Source organism: Microcaecilia unicolor, chromosome 11, assembly GCF_901765095.1.
Source record: "Microcaecilia unicolor chromosome 11, aMicUni1.1, whole genome shotgun sequence".
NCBI classification, from domain to species: domain Eukaryota; kingdom Metazoa; phylum Chordata; class Amphibia; order Gymnophiona; family Siphonopidae; genus Microcaecilia; species Microcaecilia unicolor.
The window spans coordinates 193,349,445-193,376,494 of NC_044041.1; the positions used below are offsets into that span (position 1 = coordinate 193,349,445).

At 46.8% G+C, this 27,050-nt stretch overlaps 1 protein-coding gene across 1 annotated transcript in view; it reads left to right on the forward strand.

Moving 5' to 3' along the window:
• MAP3K6 (mitogen-activated protein kinase kinase kinase 6) overlaps positions 1 to 27,050 on the forward strand; it is a 62,201-nt gene that overhangs the window by 8,475 nt on the left and 26,676 nt on the right. The window contains 13 exon segments of the mRNA XM_030217713.1: positions 84 to 107; positions 903 to 1,090; positions 2,228 to 2,396; positions 4,763 to 4,869; positions 7,220 to 7,390; positions 13,042 to 13,154; positions 15,506 to 15,665; positions 16,953 to 17,265; positions 18,356 to 18,463; positions 20,542 to 20,591; positions 22,435 to 22,530; positions 23,645 to 23,732; positions 24,873 to 25,006. Of these exon segments, the coding sequence (XP_030073573.1) occupies positions 84 to 107; positions 903 to 1,090; positions 2,228 to 2,396; positions 4,763 to 4,869; positions 7,220 to 7,390; positions 13,042 to 13,154; positions 15,506 to 15,665; positions 16,953 to 17,265; positions 18,356 to 18,463; positions 20,542 to 20,591; positions 22,435 to 22,530; positions 23,645 to 23,732; positions 24,873 to 25,006 (1,721 nt within the window).

The following is a 27,050-nucleotide window of genomic DNA, read 5'->3' on the forward strand; positions in this document are numbered from 1 at the left end:
CATGCGGTGCAGACCAGTGTCGGGAAACTGCTTGTCATAAATGATTTCAACCCATTTTTTTTTCCTTCTATATTTTTTTACAGGAGGACTTTTGCCAGAAGAACTCTGTAAGTTTGTTATTTGTCTCTGTCTTCTCTGGCTTCCCTGGTGCTTATAACGTTTATTTCTGGGAATGTCCAGGGCGGCGTGGGGAGGGTCTGAAGTCTGTTCTGTTTATTTTTCCATCCTGTCCAGTTTCTCTTTGCTGTGGCCGGGATTGACTCTCACTCTTGGCAGTCACTCCTCCGTCTCTGTTGTGTGTGGGTGTCTTGGGGACTGGTACACAGTGCACTGGGTAGGAGGGTCCTTTTCTGATGAGGGTGGGTATGGATCACACCTACGTCCTGACTGCTTAATGTCCTTCTCGGTCCCAAATTAATAGAGGGACACTTTGCCAGCAACCTCTTTTCTGAGACACAAACTCCCATCAGTCATTGGCTGATGGGACATTTGTGTTTACGGAGATCAGATTGTGCAGCCTCTTGGGAGGTTCAGGCTGTGAACTGCTACCTGAATCGTCATAAGTTATGAAATACCAGATGTTTCCTATGCCTCTGTGCTCCAGCCCCTCCCCCACACCCCACTATAAAATTTTTCTCTCCCCAGACTTGTTCCAAGAGCAGGCTTAGAAAATGAGTTTATATTTGGCTGGCCAAAGCCACAGAAGAGGGAATGGGAAAGGAGTGGGGGGTGGATAACATGAGGAAGGGTTATCCAAAACGAATGAAGCTTTACAGATGCCTTCCTCCCCCACAGGAGCGTATGCCTGTCACTGATGGGGTGGGGGAAAGAATTGAAGGAGGGGGAAAGAGAGAGAAAAAGAAAGACTATAGGACCTTAACCCCTTCTTGCTGCTTTCTCAGGATTGCTGTGGAAACTACACCTTTGTCCCGTACGTGATGACGGCACAAGGTAAAGTGCTGTGTTGTGATGCAGGAAAGATGAAATGCCTGACGGAGCTCTTCCAACCCAACTACAACGTGGAGCCTCTCTTTACTCCCTTGGTGGGGCGCCTCACCAAGCTTCTAGAGAGCACCCCCACCAACTCCTGGTATGATACGGCTTCCTGCTTTCACAGAATCACTAATCTCCTTGGTGTGAGAGGACCTGGCAAACCATAACTCGGCGATAAGATCAGACATACGGAGGAATGGTCTTGCTGGGTCTGTAGGGGTAGGATTTAAATGTCAAATGGTTACAGGTAGCTGCCCGTTCCTTGTCACAGACTTGCTGTATTTAGATTCAGGCAAGACTGTCTCACGGGAACATTTCCATCCTCCTCCTGTCAGCTCTCAGTTGATTAAGAGCGTTTATTTTTATTTATTTTTTAATCCTTGCCTTTCTGAATGATTTGTGCAAGACTTGAGTCCGCAGCTCTGGTCCTTGGGTCTCACAAACAGGACTGGTTTCCAGAGTCACCTGAAGTTTGCTCGTTAACTTGTCAGCGCCTAATGAATATCCCAGTGGGCCTGTAGATTGAGAATCATTCCCGTTAATTGTATTTACAAAGTATCTGATTTTATCTTACATCAGTTTTGCAGTTTGATTGCCTTTTAAACTACCTATCTGATTTGTAATTCAGTCATATGTACATAAGCGTATTAGTAATGGGTAATTATGCGTCTCTACTGCCCTGCTGGCAGCCTGTTTGCAGCTCTTCAGGGCAAATACATTATCTAGACCCAGTTGTTCTTTGACTTGGGGGGGGGGGGGGGCTGGTTTTGTAGCTTTGGATGCTAATTGCAAGGTGTCTGGAAGCTATACGATGTAATTGTACATTTACAAATTCTTTTATATCCCCCCTCATCCCCCTCAATACCCCCCGTCCCCTCCCCCTCTCTTGCCTCTGTACTAGAAGGGAGAGTTGGATGGTTTATGAACAGCACCCTCTACTGGAAGGGAATAGTAGTTCATGCTTCATAGTGGAGAAGTTGCCCAAGGTGGGACCCCTAGGATTGACAAAGGGGGGGGGGGGAGATAGCATATTGACTGCCTGGACTGCCACGCTACCCTCTTGGCCAGTGTGAGACTTCAAGAATGCAAACTTGTAAAACTGTGCTTTGGTTACCAGGTGTGGGTCTAATTTTCTATCCAGAAAACGTCCAGTCCTCAAACATTTCCCTCTAGCCTTCCAGTGGTCTGCTTCAGTTTAATTGATAGGAAGTTTCAGACTTGCGTTTTTCCACAGTGAATATTTCCGGGAGACCATCCGGCGAGATATTCGCAAGGCACGGGAGATGTACAGCGGGGAGCAATTCAGCCAAGAGCTGGCCAGGATTCAGCAGCGGCTCGACAGTGTGGAGTTCCTGAGCCCTGATATCGTCATGAATTTCTTGCTCTCGTACCGGGATGTGCAGGTGGGTGTGGGGGAGGGGAACTGCTCAAACTTGGACAGGAGGTGTCCGATGGACGCCGGTGACAGATAAGGGCCTTGGGAGATGTCGGCGGTACTGTTGTAGCACAAACAGATTCTTTGGGGATCCTGGCAAATATCGTTGGATCGGGATAAGAAATATCCAGAAGATTTTCATACACTGTTGGCACTTTTTCTTTTCACATTGCTGTGGTCCAAGAAATGCCTTGAAATTCAGGCACCTCTTGAATAACTGTTGCCCCTGTGGTACAGGATAATTCTGACGATCAAGAATGTGCCGTGTTGTGTTAAGTTATGTGTTATGGTTTTTTTTTTTTTAATGAATTTATTCACAGCCTTTCTAGGACTGAGGAGAAGCCCAAGGTGGTTTACAACAATTACATCAAATTAAACAAAACAACCAAATACATGAAGTAAACTTCTGAATACATAAGAAATACTGGAATCCTAAATTGACCCTACTTCACACTCGGGGCCTGATGCAGAAAACTGCTTCAGCGGACAGTTAACGAACAGTTTACCTGTTCAGTATTGGCCGCTGTGTGCTAAAAGGGTTTCGGCACTGAGGTTTACTCCTGCATAGCTTATTAAAATGCATGCTAAAGAGCCTGTCAGCCTACCCCGCTGCAGTGAGTGGAGGAGTGGCCTAACCATTAGGCCACCTCTCTGTGAGCAAATGGCATTAACAACCGATTATTGACGCAAATTGGCACCAGTAAGGATTTGCGCACACATCTGGCTGCAATTCTGTAACGGCAGGTGCCCAAATCCCATAGCACCTCAGAAGGGGGCGTGGTCACGGGAGGGGTGTTCCAAAAAGTCGCAGAATACTTGGCAGGGGTGGACTGACCGTACAGGCAACTGGGCAGTGCCTGAGGGCCAAGAGGCTCTAAGGGCTCTTCCCCCCCCCCCCCGAGCCATGGTTGACCCTCCCTGGTCCCACCTTGAAGGGCCCTGGTGGTCTAGTGGCCTCTGCAGGGGCAGAAAAGAACTCACTTTCCTGGCCACTGCCGCGACTGTGCCCAGCTCTGCCGTGTTTTAAGAGACTACCGCAGCAACTCTCGGCAGGCATTTTTGAAACACGGCGGCGCCAGGCAGAGTAGCAGCAGCGGGCAGGAAAGAGTGGGGCGCTTTCCTGCCCCTGAAGAAGCCACTAGACCACCAGGGCCCACTGAGGCACAGGGGGAGTAGTGTGCGTTGGGGGGGGGGGGCTGTAGTATGCAGAAAGGGGGCAGCAGCGGTGGGTGGTGGGGGAGGGGGGTCGGCAATGGTGGGGGATGATCGGCAGCGCCGGGGGGGGGCTAAAATGTGCCCCCTCACCTCGGGCTCTGGATCCCCCTCCCGCCGAAGTCTGGCTACGCCCCTGCTAAGCACTAGTTTACAAAGGGCACTTGCCTTTTATCGAAGCGCCAGTCTTTTTTCCATCGCCATTAAGAGACTCCAGGCCATAACGTACGCCATTCTTAAACAGATTGCACTATTTGCACACGGTGCGCATTCCTTCCTTGATGGTACACTTACGCACGATGGCTCGCACATCCGCGTACTATCGGGGGGAGAGTGTGCTTGCTCTTTTAAGAAAAGTGCACACTGCGGATGACTCTGCAGAGGAGGTGCCGGGACGATGCGCACCAAGTGCGAATTCTATAGCGTCCGATATGCGAGTTTGTCCCACAGTGTGTAAATGAGTAACTTCAAGTATTCTGTAGCTCACGTGTGTAAAAGTGCCGTCAACCCCCCCCCCCCCCCCCCCCACACACACACACACACTTGCAGGTGCACACTGGATTTGCACAGAATTTGCGAAATCCTCACTAAGAACAGTTAACGTATGAAACTGCTGATTAGTGGCTGTTAACACCATTTATAGCCAATAATTGGTTAATGCCAATTAGATAATTAAGCTACTAACACTATTTTATAACTTGCACATGCAGTATTGTGCACTAAGAATAAAATTATGCACACAAGTTTGTAGAATTAAGACTATGCACTATACACACAAACCCCCCTAACAGCGAACGACTAATATAAACCCCATTCCCTTGGTTGCTTGAAAAGAGGCAACCAACCCCTTTAGGGTCCTTATTTTAAGAGTAACCTTTCTGGGACAAGTCGCCCCCCCCCCCCCCCATTGCAGGGCTCAATACCTAGATGATATCATCAGAGAGGGGGCTTAAATGGGTCACAAGCACACAGGCAATCAGAATTTTTAAAGCCTTACCGAGAGTGGCTGCCATTTTTAAGATATTCAAATGGGCCTTTGTGTTTCCACTGCATGGATTTGAGCAGCCGTCCGCTGAGGGATCTGGTAGCTGTTAATGCTGATGCTTTTTCCCCATTGTTCAGGATTATGATGGCATTGTTACTCTTGTGGAGACCCTGCAGGCTCTTCCCACCTGTGATGTCGCAGATCAGCCGAACATCAAGTTTCACTATACGTTTGCTTTGAACAGGTGAGGCTGTTAACCTTCTACCTCCATCCCAGATTAGCAGGGTTTAAAAAAGGTGCCGTACGCCACCCAGTTACCACCAGCTTAACGCGGGAGCCCTTACAGCCACCTCGACGGGTGGCGATAAGGGCTCCCCCCCCCCCCGGAAATGTCCGCGCGGCAAGTGATTTACTTGCCACGTGGCTATTTCCTGCAGGAAGTTGAGACTTCCCTTTTAGCAGCTGTGGTAAAAGGGGCCCTGAGTTATCAGGACCTGTCCTATTGTTTTCACTGCTGCTGCCCTTTGTTGTCACCACCTAGTTTTCCTAATGATTACACAGATTCTGAGAGGGAGGGAACTCTGCTTTCTCAAAAAGAAGAGACCCTTGTAGTGTAATTTGATGTATATCGAATATCTCAGGGCTCCTTTGAGATGACCTACAGGTGCTTTGGGAACTTAAAGATTGGAGTTTAAAGGAGGAATTGTAGGTTAGTGTTAGGCAAAATAAAAATATAAAAAGCCAATTTTATCAACTAATCTCCATAGTCTTTTCCACTTAGTTTTAAAAACTCTGTACCACAGCATTAACAGATAGAATCTAGCAGGCACTGTAGGATCTAGGCTAGGATACCAGTGCCGGAAATGGTATTCGAAGCTGACGAGTCGGAGAAACTTAATTAATTCTCTGTAAACCTGGAGGATGTAATGGGGCAGTTCTACAAACTGAAGAGTAGCAAATCTCCTGGACCGGATGGTATTCATCCCAGAGTACTGGTAGAACTGAAAAATGAGCTTGTGGAGCTATTGTTAGTAATACGTAATTTATCCTTAAAATCGAGCGTGCTACCGGAAGGTTGAAGGGTGACCAATGTAATGCCGATTTTTTTAAAAAGGTTCCAGAGGAGATCTGGGAAATTATAGACCAGTGAGTCTGATGTCTGTGCTGGGCAAAATGGTAGAGACTATTATTAAGAACAAAATTGCAGAGCATATTCAAAAGCATGGATTAATGAGACAAAGTCAACCTGGATTTAGTGAAGGGAAATCGTTCCTCACCAATCTACTACATTTCTTTGAAGGGATGAACAAACGTGGATAAAGGTGAGCCGGTTGATATTGTGTATCTGGATTTTCAGAAGGTGTTTGACAAAGTACCTCATGAAAGACTCCAGAGGAAATTGGAGAGTCATGGGATAAGAGGTAGTGTTCTGTTGTGGATTAAAAACTGGTTAAAAGATAAAAAACAGAAAGCAGGGTTAAATGGTCATTATTCTCAATGGAGAAGGGTAGTTAGTGGGGTTCCCCAGGGGTCTGTGCGGGGACCGCTGCTTTTTAACATATTTATGAAGAGATGGGAGTAACTAGTGAGGTAATTAAATTTGCCGATGACACAAAGTTATTCAAAGTCGTTTAAATCACGGGAGGATTGTGAAAAATTACAAGAGGACCTTACGAGACTGGGCGTCTAAATGGCAGATGACGTTTAATGTGAGCAAGTGCAAGGTGATGCATGTGGGAAAGAGGAACCCAAATTATAGCTATGTCATGCAAGGTTCCACGTTAGGAGTCACGAACCAAGAAAGGGATCTAGGTGTCGTCGTTGATGCGTTGAAACCTTTTGCTCAGTGTGCTGCTGCGGCAAAGAAAGCAAATAGAATGTTAGGTATTATTAGGAAAGGAATGGAAAACAAAAATGAGGATGTTTATATCGGTCCATGGTGCGACCGCACCTCGGATATTGTGTTCAATTCTGGTTGCCGCATCTCAAAATAGATATAGTGGAATTAGAAAAGGTGCAGAGAAGGGCGACGAAAATAATAAAGGGGATGGGACGACTTCCCTATGAGGAAAGGCGAAAGCGGCTAGGGCTTTTCAGCTTGGAGAAAAGGCGACTGAGGGGAGATATGATAGAGGTCTATAAAATAATGAGTGGACTGGAACGGGTAGATGTGAAGCGTCTGTTTACGCTTTCCAAAAATACTAGGAGTAGGGGGCATGCAATGAAGCTACAATGTAGTAAATTTAAAATGAATCAGAGAAAATTTTTCTTCACTCAACGTGTAATTAAACTCTGGAATTCGTTGCCAGAGAATGTGGTAAAGGCGGTTAGCTTAGCGGAGTTTAAAAAAGGTTTGGACGGCTTCCTAAAGGAAAAGTCCATAGACCATTATTAAATGGACTTGGGGAAAATCCATTATTTCTGGGGTAAGCAATATAGAATGTTTGTTTTTTTACTTTCTTGGGATCTTGCCAGGTATATCGTGACCTGGATTGGCCACTGTTGGAAAAAGGATGCTGGGCTTGATGGATCTTTGGTCTTTCCCAGTGTGGCAATACTTATGTACTTATGTGACCCATTTTTGCTTTGTACAGGAGGAACCTCCCTGGGGACAGAGAGAAGGCTCTCTCAGTGATCCTGCCCGTGGTGCAGAGCAAGGAGGAGACGGCCCCTGACCTCTACTGCCTATGTGGTCGTATCTACAAGGATATGTTTATCAGCTCAGGCTTTATGGACACGGACAAGAGAGACCAGGCCTGCTCCTGGTGAGTCCCAGGCCCAGCTCCTGCCTGTGTGAAGAGTTCTATTGCTTATACTGTTCGCATAAGAAACAATAATTGTCCAGACAGTGGAATGGAATAAATGTCCAAATGTTAAACCTTCATTTTGGACCATCATACTCTGGAGCAGTGTTTTTGTTAATTTTTTCCTAGAAAATGTAATGTGCTGGTACTGACGTATATGACCACCCTTAAGTGATAGAGTGACCACCCAGGGACCCATCGCCACGCACCCCTTGAAATTGTCTATGAAAAGGCAACACAGGGCCTGGGCTCTTTCGTTAATATGAGGACAGTGGGTCAGTTTTAGCCAGTGTGTTTTTTTTCTAGCGAAAAAGGTGCTGGTACTCAAATGCCAGGCCACCCTTCAGGGGTGGGTTGATCACTAAGAAACCCACTCCATAATAACCAGGTCCCCTGCACCCAGTCACAGAATCTATGAGAAGGCAGAATTGGTATGTAGAGCCTGAGATCTTTCATTAAAACTTGGTGTTTTAATGAAAACATGGGTCAATTTTAGCAGACAATGGAAAAGGTGCCAGTGCTCAGTACCCCCAAGTACCCCCTCAAAAAAAGCAGGCTATGAAAAATTTGCCGGTACTGAAGAAAGCCTTCACCGGAGAGTGACATTCCTAAATTCCTGCCTGAAACTAATGCTTTCTCCGATTTGGAAATGCTTTATTAACTTAAACATTTCAGACAGTTGTCTGTTCATAATATGTAAATCCATAGAAAAATGGCTGAACCAGCTTGAGTTCCCCTCAAGTTGGTTCAGAAAAGTGGAAATGCAAAATTATGTATGCAAGCGTTTGATTTATTTTCCACATTTAACTTGAAACAATTTTTATTGATGACAATACAAGGTTTAATAAGAAAATGCTCGTTCACAATTCCAAAGAACGTACATCAGCAAGGTTCAAAATGAGAATGTCAAGCTTTACCCAGGAGATACACTGTTTTGCGTCATCAGATTTTCTCCCCTCACCCCCTCCCCCACTCCCTTCAAAAATCTAAACCTTACTTAAACATTACCTCCAATTAGTTGAACAACTCCCTCATCACAACATAGTTTACAGATTCTACGCTGTAGATTGGGACTGGAAGAATATAGGTCCAATCTACCCATTTTGAGAACTAACCTATCCCCCTATGTAAGACATTTATATCCCGCTTTAACTAAAGCGAGTTACGATCAAACACACATAATATACAAGACCACATCAGTCCACATTTCTAATCTACATCTAGCAAATCAAAGGAAAATGTTTGAGTCCAGTCCGAAATTCTGTCTCCAGAAAAGCTTTCACAAAGCAGTAAGTTTTCAAATATTTTTTAAACTGTTGGACGTTCCCACAAATTCTGAAATGCCCTGGAAGCTTACTAGTATCGAAGGGAAGTGGACCTCACATACTCCAGAGACTGGGACAGTTGGATCAAATATGAGAGATTTTATTACAGACTCGACACAGATCTGTGTTTCGGCCACAGACCTGCCTCAGGAATCTTAAAAGTGAGTGCAGTAAAAATGCTGTAGTTTTGCAAACAAGCGCGTCTGAACTAGGCGGTATGTTGAGATTACCATATGGCACAATTGTTTTGCCATTTCAGATCGCAAAGATCGCCTTGGGTGATAACGTGTTCAGAAAATTAAAAAAAAAAAACACCGGTATATTAACGTAGATTTTGTTTATGAATCTTAAAAATAACGCTGTACGTTACTGATAACCAGTGAAGCTCTTTGGGAACTGGAGTAATTAGAGTATTTTTTTTTTGTTACATTTGTACCCCGCGCTTTCCCACTCATGGCAGGCTCAATGCGGCTTACATATTGTATACAGGTACTTATTTGTACCTGGGGCAATGGAGGGTCAAGTGACTTGCCCAGAGTCACAAGGAGCTGCCTGAAGTGGGAATCGAACTCAGTTCCTCAGTTCCCCAGGACCAAAGTCCACCACCCTAACCACTAGGCCACTCCCAGAATCAGACACGCTTCCTCATTCTGGACAACCTGGTCCTTTCAACATCAACTCAAGCCTTCTCCCAGTTAGCTAAATGTACATGCAAGTCGATATAAATCCACTTCCTAAAGTAAACGCAGAGGACTGGTAGATAGACAGACAGACACCTGGATTCTATATAGGGAGCTGATACAAGGTTGGCTAATGAGCCAATTAGTATCAGTAATTGGGTGGTAATTGGAACCAGCTTGAATTTGCGTACACATCTTGCTAAACACTATTCTATAACAATGTGCATCCAAAACCCATAGCGTGCAATCCCAAAGTGGGCGTGGCCATGGGAGGTGCGTGGGTGGGTCAGGGGCGTTCCTGAAATTTACATGCAGTATTGTAGAATACCAGGGATGTGCGGCCAAACTGGACGCTGGGAATTATACCTGGTTTCAGCAGAAGTCCTGGCTCCTAAATTTGGGCGATTAAAAGCAAAAGGCAAACGTAATAAGAGAAATGGTCTTTATTTAAAATCCAGAGGCTCCCAGAGATTTACACATCTGTGCCTGACATGGCCACATTTCTGAAACAGCTTTGTCACAGGCTTACGCCTCTGTTTACTAAGGTGCGTTGTGGGCGCATTAGCGTTTTTAATGCGCGTAAATGGTTTACACGCGTTAAACGCTAACACGCCCATAGAAATGTATAGGTGTGTTAGCGTTTAACGCACCTTAAATTTAAGGGCGCATTAGGAATGCTAATGCACCTCAGTAAACATACCCCTAAGTTACTAAAAAAAAAAAATCAAACAAACACACATACAATATATGTAAAATCAAATACAAAATTGAGAGACTTACAAAAAAAAATTAAAACCGTATTTCATTTGGAGATAACTCCTTAACTGTATAAGTAATTGACCACATAAAAAATAGGATGAGTGAAAAACTATACATAAATAAAAATAACAGTTAAAAAAAAAAGCTTAAAATGAAAAGAGGCAAAGGGTTACCCAAAATGACAAACTTCACCACATCTGGTTCAAAAGCTAACAAAATTAAAAGCACTGAAGTGTAGAAAACAAAAGTTCACCTCACTTACCCCACTGTTTACTAATCCGTGCTAGCGGCTTAGTAAACGGAGGATAGTTAAAACTAAAAACGACTGTGAAATACTTTGAAGCAAAAACCCAACAAACTGCTTACGTGATCCTTCCTCTGTGTGTGTTTGTATAATTGAGAAATCAAACTTGCTGTGACAACCTAGTCTGTACGTACAGCATGACATGCATACATAATGAAGGAGCCTAAAAACAAATTAAAAACTTATTTTCATTAAATAGAACTAAAACCAACTGGTATTTACATTAAGAACATACAATACTTTTCAAAAAATATTTTAAGAGTTTTAAATACAGTAAAAAAAAAATTGTGGTGACTAAAAAATGGCATGAGAAAAAAACGATCTTAAAATTCAAAACCAAAGTGCTTAAAAAATCTTGATGTTTACCATTCCATAGCTACTAAAAATATACCTAAAAAAAATCTCTCAAGTTCTCAAAACATGTTAAAAAAATTTGGTGGAATGCATTGAAAACGATACTTTGCCATTTCATTGATGTCTGTGCGTTCTTATGACGACATCAGTGCGATCCAACCACGGAAGAAAACTCAAAGTATCAAAAAAACTTTTAAAACCTTTGAGGAACATCTTAAAATACCTTAGAACATCTAAAGTCTTACTAGAAACATAAAATATGACTTCTTTATGATCATAAGATGATATAATGAGGTAACGAAAATCTCATAAAAAGGTAGGAAAGCCAGTCCTTCAAGGCAGATGCAAACAATAAAAGAATCCAGTTAGAAACAGCAAGGGAATCATACCTATCTTTTAGAAACATTGTAATAAAATCCATACAGGTACAGTGCATAAAAATGAAACCAAACAAGAAGCAGTACTAAAAAAAAATAAATAAAAAGAAACTGCTAGAAGGAAAAACAGATTATTAGAACTAAACTACCCTTCTGGCGCTTGCTTTTATACTGATTCAAATCTAAGCTACCACTGAACGCAAGCCTAACTCTCTAATATACTGATAACTTGAAAAGTATAGAGGAACAGACTTCAGAAACTCAGTACAGCTGAAAATACTTTAACTAATCCGCTGTCCGCTCTGCTCTGTGTGGCACATTTTAGGCTCACGCTGGTGAGAATCCTCATCAGTCTGCAAAAAAACCTCATGTGGCATCAAAATAATAAATGAATCTGTCATCTATATATTTTGTGCACTTAGCTGTGGTCTGTGCTGGAACGATTAAACCTATCCGCGCCCTAGAGCGAGCTCCTGTTTCGCTCGGTGCTTCTTAAGGAGCCGGACTTCATATCTCATCACAGCACCTGCAACAATAGAAATGTTATCTTTGAAAAGAGAAGAGTTATCGGGATCAACTGGCACTCTGATCTGGTAACTACCTTCCAAAGCCACAGTCTGTCTTGACTGAACTGAAATTTTAAAAAAATCACAAGAACACAGCGAAATCTGTCTTGATTTAATCCACGTGATATCATTCTATTGAACTTATAGATGAACCTTATCTTTGAGTGTCCGTTATGAAATGGGATTGAGCGCTGATATTTTTTGGTGACAGTTTTTGAATGCCATTTACCGAATCTAACCCACAATGGAGTGGAGGAGTGGCCTAGTGGTTAGTGTGGTGGACTTTGGTCCTGGGGAACTGAGGAACTGAGTTCAATTCCCACTTCAGGCACAGGCAGCTCCTTGTGACTCTGGGCAAGTCACTTAACCCTCCATTGCCCCATGTAAGCCGCATTGAGCCTGCCATGAGTGGGAAAGCGCGGGGTACAAATGTAACAAAAATGAAATAGATACTATTGGAGATTCTACATGGAATGTTTCTACTATTGGAGATTCTACATGGAATGTTGCTATTCCACTAGCAGCATTCCATGTAGAAGGCTGCGCAGGCTTCTGTTTCTGTGAGTCTGACGTCCTGCACGTACGTGCACATTGGTGATCTGCAAGGGCCGACTTCTACATGGAATGTTGCTAGTGGAATAGCAACATTCCATGTAGAATCTCAAATAGTAGCAACAGTGGAGGAGTGGCCTAGTGGTTAGGGTGGTGGACTCTGGTCCTGGGGAACTGAGGAACTGAGTTCGATTCCCACTTCAGGCACAGGCAGCTCCTTGTGACTCTGTGCAAGTCACTGACTTAACCCTCCATTGCCCCCCATGTAAGCCGCATTGAGCCTGCCTTGAGTGGGAAAGCGCAGGGTACAAATGTAACAAAAAGAAAATGGCCGTCGCCTTCAGAAAACAGAGCCTAAGGTGTTCTTCACTTATTTACATGGTTGAAGTAAATGATAAGGGTATCTCCAGCTGGGGCCTGTGTGTCTGGTTATGCAATTCCACTGTTCCTCCTTCTGCATACTGAAAGTTGAAGTATCTGGTGATCTAGTTCCTTTTTTTAGAAATAATAATGTTGCATGTTTATTTGCAGTAGATGGGCCTGGGGAGGAGGGATCCTGCCCCCTCCCCCCTCCCCCCTTTCACTCTGCCTCTCTTCTGTCACCCTCTTGCCAGCCTCTCTCTGGGTCACTGCTGAATCCTACTCTTCTGCCCTCACAGGCCTCGGTTGTGACATATATGCCTGACTTTTCCCAGGTACGGGAGAGCCTTCGACACGGAGCCGACCCTCCACTCCGGAATTAACTTTGCCGTCCTCCTCATGGCAGCTGGACACCGGTTTGAAAGTTCGGCGCAGTTACGCAAGATAGGTTAGTGACTTCACTGATGCTGCAGAATAACAAGGAAAGTTGGAGAAAAACAAGCTGGCTTTTCGAACTTCCTGTGCACGCAACGTTTTCCAACGTATAGTTTGAGTTGTCCAAGAATGGGCCAGAAAACTTTCCATTAATATAATCATTTCTAACGCCAATTAATGCAGGCTGTCTGCTGCATAGAGGCTGCTGAGGGCATTTTGCATTAGCAGGAAGTATTAATATACAGGAAATGCACGACAGAAAACAAGAGGTGTGCAGTAGTCACACTGTACACACGTGTACACGCCTGCACTTTGTAGCATGACACTGTGTGAGTGTAATGAAATTTGAGGTAAAAACGTATTAAATGTGATTCCAGACCATGGTCATGTGATCCTTTTAATACATGACTACCAACCAATGGCAATGCAAGTTTAGTGGCAGAACCTGATGACATCACAATGCGCTTAGCTTGATGATATTACAACGTGGTTTGGTTCCACTGAAATTGTTAGCTAGTTGCCTTAACTAATCTCGTCTTAATTGAGATGCTTAATCCCATGAATGGTCCAAGACATAAAATAATAACAAAATGATCATTTTTGAAATTGTTACATTTTGGGCAAAGTCTTGTTGTTATTTTAATAGCAAAGTGCAGGAGTCCTTGCCAGTCCCATGATGATCTGATAAATTCATCAGGCTATTTCAGACTGGGTTGTTAAAAGGACTGCAGCTTGGTCCATGCCCTTGTGTCGCACCAGCTGCAGTGTCTGGTGTGCAAGCAACATGTCGGATACGTACGGCAGAATGCACTGTGCATGGACTTGTCTTCTGTGGGAACTCTCGTACAACTTCTGTTCCCTTCCTTGTAGTAAGGATGCTGGACAAGATGTACAGCTGATCTTGTCACAGTAGTGCTGTTAGGGCCGCCGAGAGGTTGGGGGTGGGGGGGGGGAATTCCCCAGGCCCGGCCCGGCCTCCAAGGAGGGAGGACCTAGGCCCGGTTCTGGCAAGCTTCTTGCTGCCTGCTTCCGGGTCTGTCCTCCCCTGCTCCTGCATGCCGCCCAGGACCTGAATGAAGAAAAATTTTCTCCAATTTGTTTTAAATTGTAGTAAATTTAAAACAAATTGGAGAAAATTTTTCTTCACCCAACACATAATTAAACTCTGGAATTCGTTGCCGGAGAACGTGGTGAAGGCGGTTAGCTTAGCAGAGTTTAAAAAAGGGGTTAGACAGTTTCCTAAAGAACAAGTCCATAAACCACTACTAAACGGACTTGTTATTCCAGGAATAACATGTATAGAATGTTTGTACGTTTGGGAAGCTTGCCAGGTGCCCTTGGCCTGGATTGGCCGCTGTCGTGGGCAGGATGCTGGGCTCGATGGACCTTTGGTCTTTTCCCAGTGTGGCATTACTTATGTACTTATGATTGCATTAGCTCAATATCGCATGAATGCAATCATCCGGGTCCTGACTCCTGGCACGGGACAGACTGTGGGAACAGGAAGTGGCTTGTCAGCGCCAGGCCCAGGTCCCCTCTTGGAGGCAAACACAGAAGTTATCCTGGCGGGTGGGAGTAGGGGTGTGAATTGGGGGGGGGGCAGCTTGCAGCGGTCCATTTGTGCCACGGGCATGGCTATTTCTCTTGGCGGCCCTGCTGTTGGTGCTCAGTAGTGTGGGCTGAACCTGTCTGGGGGATTCTGTGATGTTGCTTCCCAGGACCAGTAGAGAAGTCACTTTTTCTCCTATTTTGGTAAAAGGCTGCAAGGCCCATTTATTCCCTCCCCCCTCCTGCATGATTTGTCTTTACCTTCTTTTGCTATGGCTAAGATCCCCTGTTCACGTCATGCCATCTAGATTTTGTTTTGTGCAGGCCATCACGGCTGCTTGCTTCTTTACTGTTTTATATGTGCCTTTGCTAAACTGCTCCTCCTACGCAAAAATGAAAGTGGATTTGTCATCAGTTTAGCAGCCAGCTTTATAAAGAATAAAATTAGAATTAGAGAAGACAAATAGGAAAAAGTGAGATTTTGAAATACTTTTTTTTTAAATTAGTGTCTAACCCAGTGGTTCCCAAACCTGGTCCTGGAGGCACCCCAGCCAGTCAGGTTTTCAGGATATCCACAATTAATACTCACGACAGTTTTGCATGCAAATCTCTCTCATGGATATTCATTGTGGATATCCTGAAAATCGGACTGGCTGGGGAATCCCCCACGACAGATTTGGGGAACCACTGGACTAAAGATAATGACGAAGGTAATGCATTCCACAGTGCTGCTTGGATGTTATCTCTAGCGTCCTTGATCCTCAGGTCTAGAAAGTGCGTTTATTTCATGCGCCTGTCTCTCTCCACTCCCTGCAGGGGTGAAGCTGAGCTGCCTGCTGGGGCGGAAGGGGAGCCTGGAGAACATTGAGTATTACTGGGACATTGGCTTCTATCTGGGTGCTGCCATCCTGGCCAATGACCACAGCAAGGTCATACGAGCCTCTGAGAAGCTCTACAAGCTCAATGCCCCTGTCTGGTAGGTGGAGGAAGGGAAGCAGGAGAGGATATTCCTATGAAAACAGATAGTCATGCCAGATATTTTCTGTGTCTAGAGAATTGTTACTGCATTTGTCTTTTCTACCTTGGGAAGACAGCTGTTAGGGTTTAATCTGAACCGGGGCAGGGCCTCTGCCGCACCCCCCCCCCCCCCCAAGTTGTCGATCGCAGCCGCTGCTGCCCCTCATTCCCCCACTCGATCACTGCTGAAATGCCTTCACTGGTGGGGATCCCAGGCCCTGCCAGTAGAAGACTTCTCCTTCCTCCAGCGCTGACTTGACTGCTCCTGTGGCTGCTTTTCCTTTCAGCGTATGCTCGGTTTCAAAACCAAGCATGCACGCTTGAGAGGAAAAGCAGCCGCTCAGCAACGAGCAGAAGAGCAGCGCTGAAGGAAGCTCTGGGTCCTCTCCAGCCTCCAAGGGGAGGGGGTGCCGGAGTTTTCTGCTCCTGTCGGGATGTGATGACCCCAGCACTGGGCCCCCCCTTGGAGGCCCGGAGAATTTTGGCTCCCCCCCTCTCGGCGGCCTTAGTTTAATCATGGACACCATTCCAGTCCTCAGAAATTGTGTGTGTGTGTGTTTTAATGCAGTTTAAAAGTTTTGAAAACCTGATGGATTTGTTGATTGACTTCAGGATGACAGAAGTCTCCAGGGCTGCACTGACTAGTGTAGTGGGACCGTCGGGGGGGGGGGGGGGGCTGAGTGCTGACTGTTTTCAGATTCTCTGAGGACAGGCGGTTGATACCTAAACATGGGCAGGGTCGTGTTCTCATCTTACCCAGGAGACAGGGGAGGGGGGGATGATCCCAAGAGGATTGGGTTCAGGATCCTCAGTTCATCCTGGTTGACCTTGGTACATCGGAGGAGAGGGAGAGAGAGAAATACTTTAAAAGGAGAAAAGAAAAACTAAATACAGGACAGGAGGAAGATCGTCCATGTGACCACGCAGATAGAACGGACCGAGGTGGAGGGGGTGGGCACGATGATGGGGGATAATGGCACATGCTGAGAAAGCTTCTGTGAGCTTTATGAGAGTTCATCCATCCATGGCAACACCAGATGATTTCACCCTTCCCCCCCCCCCCCCCCCCAATGTATGGCTGACTCATCCTGCTTGTCCATGGAGAAATAGAACATATACAGATATATTTTAGGCATGCCTATCTTGGACCTCGTCAGAGCTGAATAATCATTTCTCCCATCTTTTTCGCTCATCCTTTTACCCTGATTTGTCTCTTTTTTTTTTTTTTTTTTTTTTTACCTCCTAGGTACCTCGTTTCCGTTATGGAGACATTTTTGATGTACAAGCACTTTAAAAATGACCCAGAGAGTGGATCGCCTCATACAGTGACTCCAGACTGTGTGGCAGCCATGACGATCCCTGAGCCACCTGTCCTCAGAAGAGGGTCTTCCCTCCTGACCAGCCCTGAGAGAGCCTCTCCTGGGATGACCAGTTTGGAGAGGGGTTATCCCTTCAGTACACCCCCCGAGAGCATGTTTCCAAAACAGCAGCTATTTGATTTCTGGATGGGCTTCCTGATGGAATCGTGTCAACCTTTCATCTCCACCGAGTGCTGCCCGGTGAGCACCCTGGGATTTGGGGGTTCTGAACATTTTCCTCTTGGGTCTCTTTGGTTTGGTTTCTGTTAGCTGTGCTTTTTCCAGAATATTTGAGGTATCCTGACTAAGTTGCATATCCTGTGGGTGCAGTGGGTAATATTGATCCATCTGCCTCTGGCTACACAACTAAGAGACAGGCCAGGTCACCCCCTCAATACTTGGGGTATGAGATCTGGGTTCCTCCTCCTCAGGGGCCAGAATCTGAGTAGGCAGTGCAAATGGAGCAAGCTTTCCTGGCTTCCCTCTCTTTCAAGGAACGGTGGAACAGATTTAGTCCTTCAGAAATTGGGGACCTCACCTTTGACTTTTTCTGGAATGAGAAGGCCTGAGGAGTTCCTGGTGGATATTATTTGATCTGGCATCATCAAATGATATACATAGCCCCTTCCCTTAGTGATTCTGCTAAATTGAAGAAGGTTTTATAATGCCTCCTCATACCATCTCTTTCTCTCTTCTGTTAAACTAGCCGTTGAGCCCGTAAAAACGGGCTGGTATTCGGGTTTTCCTTCCCTCCCTCCCCGCGAGGTCGCCACCGCTACCGTTCCCACCCCCCCAACCCCGGAGTCGCCGCCGCCGCCATCCCTCCACCCAGCCCGGGCCTTCTCTCCGCTACTAAACTTACACATCCATTCGCCGGAACGCAGCACGCACATCAGCTGAGCTGCCGTCGGCCCTTCCTTCTCTGCCTGTGTCCCGCCCTCCTGTGACGTAACGTCAGCGAGGGCGGGACACAGGCAGAGAAGGAAGGGCAGACGGCAGCTCAGCTGATGTGCGTGCTGTGTTCCGGCGAATGGATGTGTAAGTTTAGTAGCGGAGAGAGGGCCCGGGCCGGGGGGGAACGGTAGTGGCGACCTCGGGGGGGGGAGGAGCGGTATCAACCTCGGCGGTGCAGTTTCCTTCTCTGTCCCGCCCTCGTCATCACGTATTGACGCGGGGGCGGGACAGAGAGGGAAGTCTCTACTGCGCCTTTGCGAGTGAGTCTGTCACTCGGCGTTTATATGTTTGATAATTATGAGGTCTTCATGCCCGCAACCTGTTTTCTGCCTTTTAGGTTCTGATCTTGGAGCCGTCCAAAGTTCTGCAGCCGGCCCAGCTGACTGTTCGCAACAGTGAGATGGAGCGGTCCGTTTCCCTTTCTTACATTTGTCCTTCCGAGGAGGTAAATGTCCCCTCCACAGCCATCCAACCCTCAAGAATGCGCTGGTCAAGAAATCATTTTTACTACTGAGAAAACTCTGTATTTTTTTTAGTTTATTTAGATCCGTCAGCCTTTTGATCAGTAGTGCAAAGGTTGTTGCTCTCCCAACTAAACTACTGTAACGTTTGGGTGGCCTGTCATAACTATCTTCTCAAAAAATGTCAAACAATCCAAAATACAGTTGCTTGTTTGATGTATTCTTCTCATAAGTATGATAGAATCATAGTAACATAGTAGATGACGGCAGAAAAAGACCTGCATGGTCCATCCAGTCTGCCCAACAAGATAACTCATATTTGCTGCTTTTTGTGTATACCCTACTTTGATTTGTACCTGTGCTCTTCAGGGCACAGACCGTATAAGTCTGCAGACCGTATAAGTCTGCCCAGCACTATCCCCGCCTCCCAACCACCGGCTCTGGCACAGACCGTATAAGTCTGCCCAGCACTATCCCCGCCTCCCAACCACCTGCCCCTCCTCCCAACCACCGGCTCTGGCACAGACCGTATAAGTCTGCCCAGCACTATCCTCACCTCCCAACCACCAGCCCTGCCTCCCAACCACCGGCTCTGGCACAGAGCGTACAAGTCTGTCCAGCACTATCCCCGCCTCCCAACCACCAGCCCCGCCTCCCGATCTTGACTAAACTCCTGAAGATCCATTCCTTCGGCACAGGATTCCTTTATGCTTATCCCACGCATGTTTGAATTCCGTTACCGTTTTCATTTCCACCACCTCCTGCGGGAGGGCATTCCAATCATACCATTTTTTATAAGTATTGGTTATCTATCGAGGCTAGCATACTATTTAAATTGTGTACAGTAACGTTTAAAATAATATATATGAGAGCACCGTTATCTGCTGGATTCTATATAATCATGCCTTAACTAGCTAATCATTGCTGTTACAAGCAATTAGTACTAATTGGCATTAAGATTTACATTCCCAACTCGCTAAGCGTATTCTGTAATGTGGCGCGTGCAAATTCTAAGTTGCATAGTTGAAAAGGGGGTGGGGATTCTATATATGGTGCCTAGATTTGCGTGCCAAAATCCAGGTGCATTCTAAAACTACGCACGTAACTTAATTGGTTCAAGAATCCAGTCGGCCTTTTTAACGGCACTTAGCAAGCAATAATGAGCACTAATCAGTAAACGCATTCTAAAATGAACTACGCCTAAATGGTGAAGCACGCAGTTCAAAAGGGGCGTGTTTATGGACGTTTCATGGGCATTGCAAAATTTATGCATGTAGTTACAGAATACAGCCCAGTTCGCCTAAATCTGTGCGTCGGGATTTATGCCAGGTTTTCATTGGTGTAAACTAAGCATATTCTATGTACCGCGCATAAATCTTATAGAATACGCTTAGACGAAACTGATTTCCGAGCAGATTTTTTTTTTAGGCGCCATATGTAGAATCTGCACCTAATTTAGGCGTCTGGATTTACTCTTAAGTAAAATGTGGCATAAATAGCCGCGACAAAATTTGGTCGCGTGGACACGCGCTCGGCGTATTCTGTATACTGTGTGGAAATTTAAGCCAAGTCTATAAAATGTAGGTGTACCTTACAAAATACACCACCTATGCGTATTTTTTTTCCACGCGGAATTTTCAGGCGCTGTGTATAGAAACCAGCATTGTATGTGCTGTGCCAAAAGGGGATAAAACGGAACAGCTGTGAAAAGCTAGATTATTGCATTTTGCAGACCCTAAGCAGTGATATATCCTAAGAGTGTGTTTTTTTTACATTGGGTCTTTCCTATTAAGCATTTATTGTCTGGAATTCTCTTCTCACATTTAGGATGATTCATAATTATTTGGTATTTCGAAAGTTTCTGAAATGATTTTTCTTAAAAAAAAATTGAGATGAGATGTTGCGATTATTTGTACTTTATTTTATTTGTCGTTCCCAGGGATTATGTGGCTTTCTTAGTTGGAGTCCGCATAGAACTTCACGGTGATTGCGGAAAATGAGAGCGTTTGTAATGGAATGTAAAGACCTAGCGTCTCTCTAACTTTTTTGTTTCTTCCTGTAGAAAGAAACCCCCAGCTGGACTTTCCCTGCCTCCTCTATCCGTGGAGTCAGGTGACCCTGTTTATTTCTTATTTGATCAACCCCCCTTCATTACCGTATAGAAAGTGAGAAATAGTATCCCCTGTGTAGCTGTTATGGGACAAGTTAGTACAAGGTTCCTTTTGCACACTTGCTGGTTAAAAATTTCCCTCGATTAAAAGAATGAGAGGTCGGGTGAAACAAGACAGTTGATGATACTTTGAAATTCATGTGTTCGGGTGTACGTGGTCCAGCATCTCTCCCTCCCTTCCCGTACCCACCCCCAGCTCTCTTAAGTTGCCTCCCCCCCCCCCCCCCCCCAATGTACCTTTTCAAATCTGAGAAAGTTTTTGGCCTTGCAGCGGCAGCACTAATCAAAGGCCTGTTTCATCCCTTTCTGATACAACTTCTTGTTTTGAGAAGGGCGGGACAAGTCGGAGGAAAAGGTCCGGTGCAGGCCGCAGGCAACTTTCAATTAGGGCTGGCGCTGCAGGGCCAAAGACTTTCTCGGGTTTGTAAAAGATACACTGGTGGGGGAGAACCTGAGAGAGCCATGGGATGGGAAGGAGAGATGCCGGAGCAGGGAGGTGCAGGAGACAGGCAGACCTGAGAGAGTCAGATGAGCGGGGGGAAGGGAGAGATGCCAGACTGTGTGAGGGGGGAAGGGGGGGAATTGAGAGGGCCAAAAGAGGAGGGAGAGATGCTGGACTGTGCAGGTGGGGAAGAGGGAAAATAGGGAGAGAAGCCGATCTAAGGGAAAGAAGGATGGGGAGAGATGTTGGGCTCAGAGGGAGGGAGGAGAGAGATAATGGACCTAGGGTGGAGGGAAGGAAGAAAAAGAGAGGTGTTGGACTTGAGGGGGGGGGTGGTTGGGAGCGAGGGAAGAGAGAGATAATGGACCTGGGGTAGAGGAGAGGGAGGGAGAGAGAGTTGGACCTGGAGGCGGGAAAAAGGAAGATATTGAGCCTTTAGTGGCATAGCCACGGGGTGGGGGGGCCTTGGAGACCTGGGCCCCCTCCCTTGGGCTCAGTCCCCCCGCCAAAGCTGCAGTGGCTGGTGGGACAGCTGAAGCCCCCGCCAGCTGAAGAAATCCACTGCTTCAGTCACCTCGTACTACCTCAGGAATTTGGAAGTCAGAGGCACGCCTCCAGCCGCTGATGCTTGCACTCCCTAAGTTCGTGCATGAACTGAGCGTGCTCAGGGAGTGCTGACATCGGCAGCTAGAGGCACCTCGCTGACTTCCTCACGCCTGAGACAGTACCAGGAGGAAGGAGACACTTTCGCAGTGGATTTCTTCAACCTGTGGGACTTTGGTGGGGACCAGCAAAGGGAGAGGAAATGTGTGCTTTCCCCCACCCCCCCAATGGCTGTGCTCCACCTTAATCGCTATATGCAGATTTTATCTCATGCATATTCATTGTGGATTTCCTAAAAACCTGACTGGCTAGGTGTGTCCTGAGGACTGAGTTGAAAAACCTTGGCTTAGAGGGAAGAGTGAAGCTGAGCACCCCCAGTATTGAGTAGATCCTTCATTGTGTCCAGGGAGATGCCATTTGTATTGTTTGGCACCTCCAGTCACTGTGAAAAGTTGGCACACCCTGACTCGAGACCACCCCCATAACTACACAGCTGATTTCCAGCACCCCCTCTCCCATTGTTGTAATTCCATGACCTTTATACTACTGAAGTGCTATTGGGCTCATGATCTTCAGATCACAGCCTCATGGATGAGACATGGTTGGGTCCCTGCATGCAGCAGCGTGTTGTGGGGTGAAGGGGCACGCATGATGTAAGGGGGAAAGATGAGATCAACTCCTCCTTTGTTCCCCCCCCCCCCCCCACTCCCTGATGGTAATATTCCCTCCTGTCGTTCTAGCATTGCCAAGTGTGATGAGCGTTGCTGCTTTCTCTATGTGCTCCACACAGCAGAAGACTTCCAGCTTTACTTCTCTACACAGCACCATTGCTGCTGGTGAGTGTGCTGCTGCCCCCTCCTGGAGGAAGTGGGATGATCATACAGGATTGAATGTTAGTTTTGTTGGCGGTGAGGTAGAGCAGATGGGCTGCCCGATGGTCGCTGCTCCAAAATCACTCGTTGATCGGAGAGGTGGGTTTCGACCTGCCTTTTCTAGTGTGAAGGAGCCACACTGCAGTCCTTGATTTCCTTTTAAGCTTGTAGGCTAAGAACGTTTGCTTTCATGTCTTTGCACACTTTGGGGGCAGGGAGCGGAGGTGTAGCCTAATGGTTGGAGCAGGAATCCTTGGATCAGGAAAGACCTGGTACAATGTATGACTTATGGCCTTGAGCAAGCCATCTTTTAGCGGTTGTAGAGCAATGGGGGGGGGGGGGGCAGCCTGCATAGGCTGTATAGTCTGTCTGTCTTTCTGTGTTTTGAAAATGAGGTGGTGGTGTGGATCCAGGCTGAAGAGACTCAGTTGGCTTCCGTGTTGGAGATGACGCCACTGGGTCAGAACACAGAGTTGAGAGTGTGGAGAATTACAGGGACTCCTGAGGTTGAGGTACCACTAAGGAGTAGCAGAGCGCTTCACATTAAACTAAAAACAGGAAGAGAAGGAGGAGGAAGGGTCAGAAGGGCAGGGGTGAGGGGGTGAAGATTAGGACAGGTCATCGGAATAACCAAGATATTTTTCCTTCTTCTCCAGTGGCATACCACGGGTGGGGCGGTGGGGGCAGTCTGCCCCGAGTGTGTGCTGCAAGGGGGTGCAGGGAGCAGTCGCACAGCTGTCGGCTCCGCCGCTTCCCTGCTCCCTCTTACGTTACTTACTGTTTTGGGGCAGGGAACCAGTGGAGCTGCTCAACTGCTCCCTGCACCCCGAGAAGGTGATGCGCTTGGGGGGGGGGGAGGTGCGCAGCGGCAATCCACCCCGGGTGGCAGCCGACCTAGGAACGCCACTGTTCCGCTCTTCGGGAATGCTGCACAAAGGTGGGAATTCATTCCAGAGCTGGCTGCATGTGATATTTGTTGGGATAAATCTTGGAAAGATGCATTATACATACATGTGCTTGCTTTTAACTTTAGGGGTTAACTAATTTATTTTATTTATTTATTTTTTTCTTGATGCAGGTTCTGTGACGTGATTCACTCATTTACAGCGGAGCAGACCTGGGCCATCGGTGACGAGACGGGATGTTGTTCGGAACACATCCTGGAGGTAGTGTGGCAAGAGTATCTGACAGAGCTGGTCAGGATGTATACAGCTCTGTCCTTCCCAGTGGCGTAGCTATGGGGGGGCCACGGGGGCCTGCCCCCCTCAATTGGCTCTGGGTACCCTGGTTTGGCTGCTGAAGCGTTTGTCCCGCGCTGGTCTCTCTGCATTCCCCAACCCTGCTCTTCTCAGTTGCCCCGGGCACACTCGTTTTAGTGAAACAGCATGCGTGACACTTCGCGCATTCTCAGGTTCGTTAAAAACGAGCATGCATGGCGCAACTGAGAACAGGACAGGTAATGCAAGACCAGCACAAGACAAATGCTTCAGCTGGCGGGGGTTGGGAGACCCCCGCCAGTCAAATATCTTTGTGTGGCGGCGGTGGGCTCTGCTCCCCTCCTGTCGAGGTCCGGCTACGTCCCTGGTCCTTCCTGGCTGATACGAAAAAGGTTTGGTGTCAGAACATCTCTAGCTCTCGGTTGATGCAGGAGGATGACGCCCGAATTAGGACTTTGTGTTGCGCCACCGTGAGAATGTAACGTTCGATGCTTTGGGACGGGCAGAAGACAGCAGTGATCTCTCAGCGGAACTAGTGCATCAGGACACTGAAAAGTAGGGGGCACTGCCAGTCCATCCTAAAAGGGAAGAGGGCCACAACGATTACAAATTTATTTACATTTTAAAAGACAAAAAAAAAAAAAATTGTTCCTGGCACCATCGGGACGGGGAAGGGAGTGTTGTGGGAGGTCGTCCAGAGGACAGGATGTAGCTAACTTTAAGTAAATCTAAGGTTTCTCCACCCCTTCCCCCCCCCCCCCCCCCTCACCATATAGGCACAGCTCCTGGCCTTGTTCTCCTTTCTGGAAAGGGGAAGGGCACAAGTTAACAGTACCTGGAAAAATGTTGTAAACCACCTTGGCTAACATTGAACAAATAGATCAAGAAATATTTATTTTTACATTGAAACCTTTTGAAGGGGGGGAAAAAAACCTGTTTGGGCTGTCGCACTGAAAGGTCTGTGGTAGATATTATGACAGTAATTGCAGGTTTATTTCCCTATGATGTAACTGTTCCTTTATGCAGCATAATGGGCTCATGTCTGGTGTTTTACACTGTGTTTTCTTTTTTTTCTTTCTCTGTACACAGTACGACTATGAGTACACAGAGTCTGGGGACCGGGTGGTTCTGGGAAGGGGCACCTATGGGGTTGTTTATGCTGGCCGGGACCTCAGCAACCAAGTACGCATCGCTATCAAGGAGATTCCAGAACGGGACAGCAGGTATGGTGCTATCCTGGCTCTGCCCCTTGCCTCACCACAACAGGTACAGGGGGGCCACAGGGGCCTGGGCCCCCTCAAACTTTCTCTGGGCCCCTGCTTTTGCTGGCGGGGGTCCTCGACCCTTGCCAGCTGAAGCCTTTTCTTCCCCCTCACATCCTTCACGCTCCTTGTAGTGAAATTGGCTCGGTTTCAGTAAAAGGAGCAAACAGGACGTGAGGGGGAAGAGAGAGCAGTGCAGGCAACGCAGCAGCGCCAGAGACCGGCACGGGAGAAGGCTTCAGGTGGCAGGGGTTGGGGACTCCCGCCAGCCAAGGTATTTGCTGCAGCAGTGGGTGGGGAGTGGGAGGGCGGCAGCGGTGTGTCAGACCAAAATTGCCCCCCCCCCCCACCTCGGGTTCTGGCCCCCTCCCACCGCGAGGTCTGGCTATGCCCTGGTTGTAAGTACATAAGAATTGCCATACTGGGTCAGACCAAAGGCCCAAGTAGCCCAGTATCGTGTAATTTCATGACATATCCCCTAGTCTCTCTACTTTTTTTGAAATAATTGATTCATGTATAGCTGTTCCACTTCATTCAGGATTTTATAGCTCTCTGTTATATCTCCCTCAGCCGTCTATTTCCAAACTGAAGAGTCCTGACCTCTTTAGCCTTTCCTTATGAGTCGTTCCATCCCCTTGATCCTGGCTTTGCACCTTTTCTTATTCTGCTATGTTTTCTGAGAAGCGGAGCCCGTGTATTTTCCGTGGAGCAGTACAGTGGCGTCTATTCCTTTCCTAATTCCTAACATTGTTTGTTTGTTTTGGGGGGGGGGGGGGGGGGTTTGGCCACTTCCAAACGCTGAGCAGAAGATTTCAACATATTGTGTTTCAACGATTTTTATTATTGATGACAAAACAATATAATAAGATTGAACAACCATCTAGCAGAGTCCCAAATACATCCACAAAATACATCTTGAGTGCTCCTATAGCATACACGATGTCATCAAATTATAATACAACACTTATAGGGAGGAAGTCGCATAGTGCCACCAATTACAATCGATACCCAATTAGAGATCAAATTTCCAGATGCAACCAAAATGAGCCTTCCTTTAACAAAGTTCCTCCCTCCCTCTCGAAACCCCCTATCCTCTCCCCTCCCCCCAACCTAACCTTCTCACCCCATCCCCCCTTTCCCAACCTGAAGGAACTATACCAAATCAACATAGATTTCAACATATTGTTGATGATGACGCCTAAGTCCTTTTCCCTCGGCGGTGACTCCTAATGTGGAGCCGAGCATCGCTCTATTATTCTTCCCAGTGTGCATCACTTTAGAGGCATATTTTCAAAGCACTTAGCCTTCCAAAGTTCCATAGAAACCTATGGAACTTTGGAAGGCTAAGTGCTTTGAAAATATTGTACCACGTTAAAGTTCATCTGCCATTTGACAATCTCGTAACGTTCTCCTGCAATTTCTCAGTCTGCATACGCTTTAACAGTTTTGAATAATTTTGTCATCTGCAAATCCAGTCACCTCACTAATCGTTTCTCTCTTACAGAGAGATCGTGGCACCTCTGCAATAAGCAGCAGTGGCGTAGCTACGTGGGGCCTGAGGGGGCCTGGGCCCCCGTAGATTTGGCCCTGGCCCCCTCCCACCAGCAACCCGCCGTCACCGCCCGCCCCGCCGCTTCAAATACCTTGTTGTTTGCTGGTCCCGCCAGCCGAGAATCTAGTTCTTCGGCGCCGGAGTAGCGCCTTCATTCAATGCAGTTCCTGGCGTCAGAAACAGCTGATCACGCCAGGAACTGCTTTGAATGAAGGCGCTACTCCGGCGCCAAAGAACTAGATTCTCTTTGGTGGGGCCAGCAAACAACAAGGTATTTGAAGCGGCGGGGTGGGCGGCGACGGCGGGGGAGGGTTGGTGGCTAAACAGTGCCCCCCCCCCCCACCTAGGGCTGTGGCCCCTGCTCCTGGCGAGGTCTGGCTACGCCCCTGATAAGCACTATTGCTTATGTGAAACGTGTCTTTAAAAAAAAAAAAGCATCCGTGAAATTTTCAA